A 12191-nucleotide genomic window follows, 5' to 3' on the forward strand; every position below is an offset into this window, starting at 1 on the left:
TTATTCAATCAAACTCATCCAAATGAGGAATGTTTGATAAGACAAATGGTGGAAAAATTTAATCAGTTTCTGTCTGTTGAAAGTCTAAGGTTAGGCTTAAAATTTTAAATGGCAATTTGTATCTTTGCTTTATAATCAAATGGATATTTAGACACTTTAATTCTTTTACGATCAGTAAGCAGAGGTGCATTAATTTTTAGAAATTATTTAGAAAGCTGTTTTAAAAGTGCCTTAAAGGAATATATTTGTAATTGCCTGCAGATTAGCATAAATCTTGTTTTAAACCATTTCATATGGGTTCCTGATTTGTAAACTTTTTAGTTAGATCAAAGGCACTTGCTCAAAAGTAAGATTTTATTTTATAAATATTACAAATGTAGTCACAGATGCATGACTGAGAGGGCAGGCCATTGCCATTTATTTTGATGTTTAAGACTACTGTTTGGGGGGTGCCTGGGTGGCTCGGTCGTTAAGCGGCTGCCTTCGGCTCAGGTCATGATTCCAGGGTCCTGGGATCAAGCCCCGCATCGGGCTCCCTGCTCCGCAGGAAGCCTGCTTCTCCCTCTCCCACTCCCCCTGCTTGTGTTCCCTCTCTCACTGTGTCTCTCTCTGTCAAATAAATAAAATCTTTAAAAAAAACAAAAACTACTGTTTGGTACTCTGTGCTTTTGCAAGTTAAACAATATTAAATCTTAAAATAATAAATGTTATACAAGAAGTTGAAACAGCAGAAGTAAAACAGTTCTGTTGCCAAAATCTTATTATCTCTCTAGTATGTATTATCAAATGAACAAAAAAATGGATGTCAAATTTTGTTAGGAAACTGCTAATTTTTAAAATATAACTGCCATCTTTAATACATGCTTTTTCATTTTTCTTAATGTTTTACAATAGTTTAAAACAAGTATTTGAGCTACTATTGGGATTCAGAGTAAATTTTTTAGATTATAGATTCTTTTAGGGTTTATATTTTTTTCCCAAATAAGTTCTACTTAGTAGTGTAATTTATCACCCATTCTCTTACAGTCCAAAGCTATGAACCTATATGAAGCTTGCCTTACTTTGCTGCAAGTATATTCTAAGAATAACTTAGGGCGGCAAAGAATAGATGTTACAGCAGAGGAAGAGCAATACCAAGACCTGCTTCTCATTATGGAACTTCTTACTAACCTTCTGTCAAAAGAATTCATAGATTTCAGTGATACAGGTAAGATGTAGTGTGATGGTTTTAAACTTTGTTTTTATTGTCTTTTTTTAAAGCAAAAGAATGTTTTTTTTTGTTTTTTAAGCAAAGGAATGTTTTTAAGTGAAATTTTATGAAGTTCAGTTTATAAAATCATGAAAGTCAGTCTATTTGAAGCGAAAGTAGGACCAACATCCCTTCCTGCTTGGCTCTTCTAAGAATAATAGTAATAATACCTTCCATTTATTAGGTTCTTAAAAATGCCAAGCACTGTTCATATCACAATGGGAAGAGATAGGTATCATTGTTATACTCATTTTATAGATGAGAAAACAGGCACAGAGAAAGTCGTGTCATTTGCCCACAGATCAATAGCTAGTAAGTTGCAGGACTGGGATTCTCATCCCAGCATCTAAATGAGATGCCAGGACCAGTCTTTTCTGAGTTACACTTTATTTACTTATTTAGATTTTATTTATTTGAGAGAAAGAGAGTGTGTGTGTGAGTGAACATGAGCAGAGGTGAAGAGGGGCAGAGGGAGAAGAAGACTCCCGCTGAGCAGGGAGCCTGATGTGGGGCTCCATCCCAGGACCCTGGGATCATGACCTGAGCCGAAGGCAGCCGCTTAACCAACTGAGCCACCCAGGTGCTCCTGAGTTACACTTTATTGACTGAATCACTCCCCTGTGTTCTCGGAGATAGCTATCCCTGAAAACTGTAGCACTTTCCAGATTGCAGCTTGGTTGGGAACCCTTGTTGGGATGGGTAACACTGAATTCTGGAGCTGACAGGCCAACTTGGAAGGCCTAACCTACGGGCTCACAGACAGCCTGACCTTGGGGAAGTCAGTTGGCCTTTCTTCGTTTATTCTGTTAAAGTGGGTACATAATAAATGCCATTTGAAATGTCTTAAAGATTAGCTACAAAGTATCAGGGTGCCAAGCATTGTTCCTGGCAACCAGTAGGTAAAAGAAAGTTGATATTACAGGCAAGAACTTTATTAGTAATTGAAACATCATTTATTTGCATAGTTTTCCTTCACTTTCCTCTTAACCCACTGCCAACCGTACCTTAAAACCCAAGGGATCTTGTTTTCTAAGAGAAAAATGAATCCTATCTAAAGCTTCCTTTCATACGTTGTGCAGACATTCATAGTAGTAGACACTTCTGACATCCTTGTAAGATTCTCTTTTTGAATTGGGTGCTATGACATTCCACTTTTTCCCCAATACTTGAGATTCTTCTTTCTCTGTTTCCTTTATTGATTTATTTTCCTTATCCACTGAACAACAGTGTTTTGCAATGTCTGCCCCTACCCTAAGCACAGTTTTACAGTCCAGACAGTTTACTCTCCTTCGCAGTTAACGAGGGGTACCTAGGAGAGAAGCACCGTCCTGCACTTCCCCTCAGTGAATTCTTTCTATACCAAAGCCTCAGCTGCCCATCTGTTTCTAGGCCCAGCCTCTCACCAAATGTCATTCACATGTTTTCTGATTTGTTCAGGTTGATGCTTCTCCATCCAGGAGTTCTTAACCTTTTCTAGAGCACGTGTGCCTTTAAAATCTGAAGTAGTTATTGAGCCTTTCCCTTAAAAAGTATATGTTACACCAGGCTCAGAGTTTTACGCAAGGTTAATAGTTGAGTTGTGAACCCTTAGAAACTCAGCTGTAGACTTTCTAGGGCTGAAAAGACCCAGGTCAAGAACCCTGTACTCTGAAGAGTCTGATTCAAAGTTAAAAGCTTGTACCAAAAGGGATGGGGAGGGCTGGTAAAGGTTGTGGAGAGGGAAAAGGCATCCCAGTCATCAGGTTTGTGGTGCAGTCTGCCATTCTAAGAACACATTGTATAGATGAATGGCAGGTTTTCATAATAAAAAGGCAAAACGATTAAAAGAAACAGCATTAGCTGATAAAATAGATGGCAGAAAGGAAGGTGATACTTTAAGTGATTATTTTAAAATAATGGTAATTGAGATAAAATAGAAAATGCTTTAAATATTATGAAATACAATTAATATAGTAGAGGGGGAGATTAAAAGCATAAGTGGAATGGGCCTCTGCTCTATATTCTTGAATCCTTAGGAGAGCTTGTGGCTGGAGAGCCAAGTCCCACCAAGCACAAGGCAGGACGTTCTGTACAGTCCTGAGAGCCCTATCTTTTAGGAGCAAGCCCTGGGAGCGGGGTGGGAGCTCCAGGACCAGTTTCCCAGGGCTCCAGAGCAGGCTTAGGTTTCCTGCGGGATGCAATCCAGGTTCACCAGTGCCCGGCTTCAGAACATGGGATTCTTCCAGCTGGAAAGGAGACTCCTGGGGAAGAAGTTCACAATTAGGCTGAAAAAGTCATTTTCAAATAGAAATCTTTTTTTTTTTTAACCTGATTTTATCTTTTTGTCTGTTACACAAGTAATTCGCTCTTAAAAGAAAATTTTTTAAGTTCAGCGATAAAAAAATCACCCATTCTTTGACATAATCTAGAGTCCAGTATAAATGGCATTGTGGTCATTTCCCTTTTGGTTATTTTGTACAATTTTGTGATCGTACTCTAAATATAATTTTATATTCTGCCCTTTTTTTGTTAATGTGTTGTTAGCCTTTTCCTTGTCATTAAAATTTTCATGACCTTTAATGGCTGCATGGTACTCCACATTTTGGAATTTAACCTGATTCCCTAATACTGGACGTTTGGAATATTTATGGTTTTGCTGTTATAAATGGTGATGCAGCATTCACTTCTGTGGACAAATCTGTGTCTGAATTTCTGATTATATCTTTAGTACATACAGGGCTCAAGAGGCTCTTAACATATTACTTTTGAAGGTAACTTATACTATATCCTCACCGGCATTTACATGTTATCATTTAAAAGTCATTTTTAATTTAATGAATCAGAAGTAGTATCATTGTTTCATTAATGAGTAGAATGAACTGTTTTTTAGTTTTTGTTTTTTAATTTTTTGAAAAGATTTTATTTGAGAGAGAGTGTGTGTGTGAGAGAGAAAGAGAGCACAAGCAGGGGGGAAGGATAGAGGGAGAGGGAGAAGCAGACTGTCCCCTGAGTAGGGAGCCCAATATGGGGCTAGATCCCAGGACCCTAGGATCATGACCTGAGCCAGAGGCAGACATTTAACCAACTGAGCCACCCAGGTGCCCGAATGAACTGTTTTTCATTGGGCTTCTGGTTTGGTTAGATGTTTGTGCATTTTGCTCACTCACCTATTTAGGTCTTAGGAGGATTCTTAATTTATATACATTTTTTATGGATTAAGGATAATAATCCTTTTTCATATTGGTAGTTATTTTTTAACTACTTTTTTCTCTGACATTTTAATTTCTGTGTTTTCCCCCATTGCTTTACAGCATAGAAAAATTTCACACACCTAAGAGGTAAAATAAGTATTACTGTGGAAATTATTTAACTTACGGTGTAGTTTGTCAGCAGAATAGGTTTTACTTTACTTTTATCATTGTAGAATAATACTGTAAACACGGAGTAGCTGCATCAAGTACTCAGAGACCCTAAAAAGTAAAATACAAAAGGATGACCCAGGGCAAGACAAGGATAGAATATATCTAACTCTGTTAGTTTATTGATGTTGCAATTCTAAGACTGCCTTTTTTTTTTTTTTAATTTTCATAGATGAAGTGTTCAGAGGACATGAGCCAGGGCAAGCAGCAAACAGGTCTGTGTCCGCAGCTGATGTTGTTTTATATGGAGTGAACCTAATTCTGCCTCTGATGTCACAAGATCTTTTGAAGGTAATTGAAGACAGTGAATGTGAATATGCAAAGTGTGTATGTTTGGAGTTAAAAGATATTTTAGACAAGAATAGACCCTTGATTTAATTAAGGGGGTATAAGTACCTGCTTATCTGTTAAGTACACATGAAAACTAGAATTTTAGGTTCCCATTGTGTTATTCGCAATTGTGCATGCAGTTGAGTACGCAGCTCATGCCCTCATTTAATCTTGCCCCAGAGTCCTGCGTTCGCTGATAATTAGTGACAGGAAAAAAATGGTTCTTTTAGAAACTTAATTCTAATGTTAGCAGTTCTGATTCCCTCATCATTTGTCATTAAGCAACTTAAGTTATATGTTTGGGTGTATTCCACTGATACTTTTGAACATCATTCTCAGATTTGAGGGATTGAGCCATAGAAGGCATTTTCTAGCCACCCCATATGGTAAGAAACCAAGACTACCACAGTTTTTAAATTTGTGTACATTCTGATGACCTCGTGTCTTGGTTTCACCAGTCAGTATTGGTGATGATGAGGCTGCCTTTTCTTCTTTCTTTTAAGTACCATAGGGGAGGGGAGTCTGTTTTATGAGTTGTCACAGAGGGTGAGGGTGGGGACAAAGATGTGGATGGGGAAGAAGTGGGAAGTGTGTGCATGTGCGCATGTATGGAGCTCACACAAGGTAGAGTGGGAGAGGGAAAGAGAAGTCAGTCGTGGGAAGAAAGAAGGTAGAGGTTGAGAAGTGGTTGGACTTTGCGGTTAAGAGTAGGAGTTGCTGGGGCACCTGGGTGGCTCAGTCATTGGGTGTCTGCCTTTGGCTCAGGTCATGATCCCAGGGTCAAGCCCCACATCGGGCTCCCTACTCGGTGGGAAGCCTGCTTCTCCCTCTCCCACTGCCCCTGCTTGTGTTCCCTCTCTTGTTGGGTCTCTCTGTCAAATAAATAAAATCTTAAAAAAAAAAAAAAGAGTAGGAGGTGCTGCCAGATTCCCACAGAGTGGGCTGGGACCGCATGCTTCTTTCCCTGAGAAATGTCTTTGGGAGAGGATACTGATGCCCCGTGAGCCGAGTATTCATGTAGCCACTGTATACTGCTTTGCTTTTAGGGTTTTTTTTGGTTTGGTTTTGAGGTTTTTTTCCTCATCAAATAGACCATTAAACAGATGTGTATTTCCTTAAGTAAAGTTAAAAGTGTGCATTGCCTACTTTTTACTTCAGTTTTCCAGGACTGTCAACAAACTTTTGGAAGTGTGAAGGAGTGGATATTCTATTCTACACATAGTCTTAACAATTTGTATTTTTCTAATATGCTGGAATGCAAATAAACACATTTGCAAAGGGTTTTAATCATAGGTCATTTAATAATTTGAAATTTGACTGTTTTGTCTACTTTTTCAAGGTAAACAGATATCTGGAATTGGCTGTAGCTTTTATTAACTGTCCAGAAGATCATTGTTTCTACTATGTATTACTTTTGTATACTAAAATATTCCCTTTATTATAACTTATTTTTACATTTAATTTAGTCTGCATGTCTTCTAAATCAATATGTTTTAAAGAAATCATTGTACTTTAAGTTTGTTGGTTATTATTTTATTTTACTGCATTAATGAAAATAGAAATTAGATATCAGTAAGCATCTAAATATTTAATATTTCTTTTTCAGTTTCCAACCCTTTGTAATCAGTACTACAAATTAATCACATTTATCTGTGAGATTTTTCCTGAAAAAATACCACAGCTTCCTGAAGATCTTTTTAAAAGTCTGATGTACTCTCTAGAACTAGGAATGACATCATATCCTTTAAATGAACATCATTATCATTTGTCACTTGGGGTAAAAGATCTTACCTAAAGAAAAGTTTTTAAAATTTGTATTTTTAATTTTTCCTTAGTGGTTTAGTTTTATTTCTTAAGAAAACAGTAGTCATCTACCTCCCTGAATTCTGTTTCTTTTGTTAGTTTGCCTCACCTTCTCCTCCCTTCACAGATCCCAAAGGCGTTTGGCACCTGGTCCTGAAGTCACTCTTTCATTAGGAGCCCCAATTAGTAATGTCATGTACTGTTGCTGAATCTCAGATCTTAGCTACCTGATAGTAGAGAGTAATAAGGCTTTTTATCACTTGTGTCCTCACGATCAGAAACCTAGAAATCTACAGTCCAAGACCCTCTCAGAAACACCAGAAGCCTTTTCTCACATAATGCCATACACTAATCTACTCCTCTGTATTCAGTCCTAGAATTTGATAATAGCTATAACTTTTTCATCTTTTATAAGTCAAATGTATCTAGTTTGTTCCTTGACCTTCATGATCAGAATGAGTTCGGAGGTTTGCCAGCTGTGCCTGGAAGCTTTGACACCATTAGCTGAACAGTGTGCTAAAGCACAAGAAACAGATTCACCACTTTTTCTAGCAACACGGCACTTTCTTAAGGTAAGATGTTTGGGTGGCCTGTCGTGAAACCATCTGCTTTAATAAGTATGGTCACTGCATGTACATCTTCATTCAAATGAGGAAATGCTTACATCATTCATAAAGCAGGAAATCATTACTTTTTCTTCACTGTGCTTTCTGGAGATTAATTCCCTGGGTACATTATTCTCTGCTTTTATTGTGTGTTCTTGAAAATCGATGTGGGAAAGGCAACAGGGAATTTGGTCATTTGATGATTTCACGTATCACAGCAAGGGGTAACATCTGTACATTATGATTGGATTTTTAAAAAACTGTTTTCTTTAATTTTCAGATTTATTTAATAAGAACAACTACTACCCCTCTTTTTCTTTTTTGGAATGGGGAGGGGCTGGAAGATTGATCATCATATATTTTTATTTAGAGGTTTTATGTTGTGTACTTTCAGCTGGTTTTTGATATGCTGGTTTTGCAAAAGCACAACACAGAGATGACCACTGCAGCTGGTGAAGCTTTCTACACGTTGGTGTGCTTGCATCAGGTACTGGACACAAGTCTCTTCATGGGACTCTTCTCATTTTTTTAGCAAGGAGATTATTCTTGCAGAGAGTGGGCCTTGAATACTTCCAGTTCTTATAGAGTCTGTGACTCATTGCTTCAGTTCTGTCTCAGGCTATATTTCTTTACTTCCTTGTCAGCTCTGACTTTCTGTGTTTATTTGACAATCTGTTTGTCAATTAATAAGGACTTCTTTTCCTTTCTCCACTGTTGTGAATCATCCTTTGCATTGATTGCTGCCCTAAAGCTTGTCCTTAAACAAGTGTGCTAGGAACCAGGAATCAATCAATCCTGAAAGAATAGCAGTGAATGTTTTCTGTCCTTGAGGAATTCAGTTTTGTAAGGGAGACCAGATGAGTAAGACTGGGAACCCAAAGGAGTCTGCCTTGAGAAAGCATGGAAATCAATAGTGTGTATTTCCTATCATAGTATGCAAAATGTATTACTTAATATTACACTGTGGAAAAGAGTATATTGTTTCATTTTATTTTGCTCAGCCTTTAAAGACTCTGAAGTGCTCACTCACTGTTTGGGGTTAATGTAATGGGAGAAAAGTTCCGCTATCTCACCTGTCCCTTCCCTATTCCAATAGAGTAGGTACCCATCAGGTATATGAGAAGAACCATATTGGGTCATCAGCTGCCTTAGTTTCCCAACACTCCTTTCCACTCTTTTTTGTCTGGCCACCCCCACTGCCACCCCCACCGCCACGCACATGTAAATGTCCTGCATGACTAAGTGATTGACTTTTTTTTTTTTTCCTTCCTTGTATAGAGTCCATAGCATTTGCTGTGAGTGGCACTCAGGGTTTGGTTTTATTTACCTTTTTAATAAAGATAGGATTTTGAGGCCTTTCATATTACTTAAAGACTCCCTATAGACTTCCTATACCATCTGCGCCCCAAGCCAGAGGTACTCTGGCACTTCAGTTCTTGCTGTGCTCTGTAGGAAAGGTACCCAACTCAGGTCTGTGTCCTTTCGCTATCATCTTACTTCCTTGTTGCTTACTAGGAAGATAGGCTTCTTGTTCCCATAGATACAAGCCATTGCATTCCAGTTGCCTTTTTTTTAAAAAACCATATTTACACATTGTAGAAAAGAGAGCAGGGCTTTAGGTGTGGCTGGTATAATATCTTGCTGGGTCTGGCCCCAGAGGGACTACCATTTCTTTTGAATAGGGAAATGATTTGAGTTTATACTTAACTCCTCTGTGAGCAGGTCTGTCCCTTGGATAAAGCATTTGGGGTGGCCATCCTGATTCCATGCTTGTGGGTCAGGGATGGCATACTATGCATTACTCTTCCTTTCCAGATGTAATTAACATTTCATTTCACCATTTTGGTCTATCATGATATTCCAAGAAGCTAATGAAAAATAATGTCAGACCTGCTTTTTTTTCAAGAGAGTTTATCTTGAAAAGCTGTTTTGGTTGAATGTCCCTTAACCCCACACCTACTCCTCTGTATAAGGCTTTATTATAGAGGGCATTAAAAATAGAAGCTCTACACATACACCCCCACCCCTACTCCCATGTTCCTGTATTTCTTCCGCTCCTTCTCCTGCCCTTTCTCCCAGAGCCACTGGGTCCATTACTGGTTCAGAGCACATGTGCTCATTCAAAGTATTCTACTTCCACCTTGAGAAAAGACTGAAATACACTCCTCCCACTATGCCACCTCCTCCCAAACAACTCCTGTCTGCCTTTGTGTGACTCTGCTGTCCTCAGAACTGTGTTGACAGGATGTCTATATTAACCTCTGGGAAATTGTTGAAAGTCAGGTTGCAGACTTAGGTTATATATAAAATGCAAAATAAATATGAATAATGTGCTTGGAAAACAGAAGAGGCGACACAACAAAGTTGGTAATCGCATGACTTCTGGAGCCAAGCAGCCTGGATTCTTGGTTAAAAGCAGTGCGATCTTGGACATACTAATCTCACTGTATGTAAGAACTTCGTCTGTGAAACAGGAGTATAAACAGTACCTACTTCATAGGATTGTTATAAAAAGTGAGTTACTAATGTAAATGACTGGAACAGTACCTGAAATATAGTAAACTTTCAGTAAATGTTAACCATTAAAAAGAGTTGTTGTGATCATTTCACAGTGTATTCAAATAGGGAATTACACCTGAAACTAGTATAATGTTATATGACAGTTACACTTTAATATAAAAGAGAAAGAGCTTTCAGACCCTGCCTTTCAGAATCCCACAACCCCAGTACCTGATGTGATCTACTTGTGTGATGTTTGAGGAAGATAAATGTTCTTATGTGTACTTTATCTCTTGAATAGGCTGAATATTCTGAATTGGTTGAAACATTACTGTCAAGTCAACAAGACCCAGTTATTTACCAGAGATTAGCAGATGCCTTCAACAAGCTTACTGCAAGCAGCACTCCTCCTACGCTGGATCGGAAGCAGAAGATGGCCTTCCTAAAGAGTTTAGAAGAATTTATGGCAAATGTTGGTGGTCTCCTTTGTGTAAAATAAACAACAAAACTTTATGCTTAATTTAGATCTTTCTGCAAAGTGCACTGAATTGCTAAAAGCTGACTTGAGTCTTGTCCTGTTCTTCAGTTCTTTGGCCGTTTTGGATTTTGGAGAGCCTGAAAGTTTGATATGTAATGCAGTGAAACAGGAGAGGTCACCTTTGAATCAGCTTCTGCAGTTGGGTGTTAGCCACAGTCTGTCATATATGTCTTGTAGATTTTGAATGGTGATTTAAGATTTCCAATTCCATATATGTGCAAACAGATATGGGCACCATGAAATGCATATTCAGTGCCTTTCCCCCTTTATCAAAACATTAGGTGGCTAGCCAAAGTTTAGAATTTTTGTTAAATTAAACATTAGATGGACATATGCTCCCCATTGTTTCTCAAAATGTTGTCCATACATCACTTGCATCACTCGAGGAGCTGGTTGAAAAGGTAGATTCTTGGGCCCAACTGTAGATCCTCGGAGTCAGAATTTCTGTGTGTTGGGCCTTGGATTCTTCATTTTAATAAGCTCCTCCCCTCTGCCACCCCAAAAGTTTTGAATCAATGCAAAAGACATTAGAAACTCCTAAGAGGTTTTGTGCTTTCAGACTTTTCCTCCCTTTGATGATAAGGTTTGTAACTGAGCAGGAGGAAAACACACCGGGTGTTTGTTGGCTTCTTGTAGCACACTCTCTCACTCTTTGTTTTTTTAACATCAGCCTGGTGTCGCAGGTTTTGTGTAATACAGGTCTCTAATCATACTCTGATGCCTGAACTTGAGGAGGAAAATACATGTATATTTTTGTTCCATGAAAAGAACTTTAGGAACTGTAGCCATTTCATTGCCTTAATTTTAAGAAGAAAATACAAAAAAGCAGATTTGTTTTAGTAAGAAATCAAGTCTTGATGCTTCAGAGTTGGTTTAGGGTGTTAGCTGCTATGAACCTGGTGCCCTTTTGATCGTGTATTTATGTGGATTTATGAGTGAAATGAAAGGCTCATTCATATGTAGTCTAACTTTTTGAGTATGTTTCTCTTCAGCCATGTAGCCCATGGCTAATAATCTACTCTGAGTGGCTTGCTTAAGCAATAACTATTTTAAAGGATGTGAATTACTGATTCATACAGACTATTATACGTTGGGGCATTAGGGGCAATAATTATGCTAGAGTGGACATTCTCCTCATTTCACAGGAGCCATGTAAATTTAATTTAAGAGATTAAAAAATTCCTATTTAGATCCTCTAGTTTGATTTTTCTAATCAGGACTTTTGTACTGCTGCCATGCTCCCCTTAATTCTGTGTGCCAGCTTAAATTATGGAAATGAAAGCTAATTTATAAACTGCAGGCATATGAAACTCTGCCCACCTCAGTGTCAGAAATCCCACAGCACAGTGACAGAGGACTCTGGTGCAGGCGCACTCTGAAACTGTGCTTCTAAGGGGTGGGTTTTCTCCTTCTGCTGTGTTCTTGACACCTACACGCTCAACTGTCCTTCGAATGTAGTGTTCATATCTGAATTGCATATAGTATATGCACCTTCACATGCGATGCTGTGCAAAACTCTGTATAACTCTGTGCTACTAACAGTTATAGTGTCGAAATTACACCCACCCTGTGCATGTGACGTTAGACACGAGTGAATGCAAAGGCTAGGGCCGTAACTTTGTGAGGAACATTACTCTTAATTCATTCACTGTTGAGTAACAACTGAGGTGGAGCAAAAGCATCTTAAAAGACAGCTAGGAAAAAACTAATATCACTCTTCATGAAATATACATGTTATATTTTTAAAAACACTTTGAACAAGTGCATTT

The 12191-nt window shown here is 38.3% G+C and overlaps 1 protein-coding gene across 5 annotated transcripts in view; it reads left to right on the plus strand.

Moving 5' to 3' along the window:
• XPO4 (exportin 4) overlaps nucleotides 1-12113 on the plus strand; it is a 120238-nt gene extending 108125 nt beyond the window's left edge. For 4 of the 5 annotated variants that reach the window (XM_035003718.1, XM_035003721.1, XM_035003722.1 and 1 more), the window contains 6 exons: nucleotides 1027-1207; nucleotides 4820-4938; nucleotides 6584-6714; nucleotides 7235-7352; nucleotides 7780-7872; nucleotides 10186-12113. In XM_035003718.1, the coding sequence (XP_034859609.1) occupies nucleotides 1027-1207; nucleotides 4820-4938; nucleotides 6584-6714; nucleotides 7235-7352; nucleotides 7780-7872; nucleotides 10186-10383 (840 nt within the window). In that variant the 3' untranslated portion in view covers nucleotides 10384-12113. Of the gene's footprint in view, nucleotides 1-1026; nucleotides 1208-4819; nucleotides 4939-6583; nucleotides 6715-7234; nucleotides 7353-7779; nucleotides 7873-9730; nucleotides 9900-10185 lie in introns of all 5 variants that reach the window. The other variant, XM_035003719.1, reaches the window with a different exon arrangement.
• The last annotated feature ends 78 nt before the right edge of the window (nucleotides 12114-12191 follow it).

This window comes from Mirounga leonina, unplaced genomic scaffold (genome assembly GCF_011800145.1).
Source record: "Mirounga leonina isolate KUSES-001 unplaced genomic scaffold, KU_Mleo_1.0 Mir_127, whole genome shotgun sequence".
Lineage (NCBI taxonomy): Eukaryota > Metazoa > Chordata > Mammalia > Carnivora > Phocidae > Mirounga > Mirounga leonina.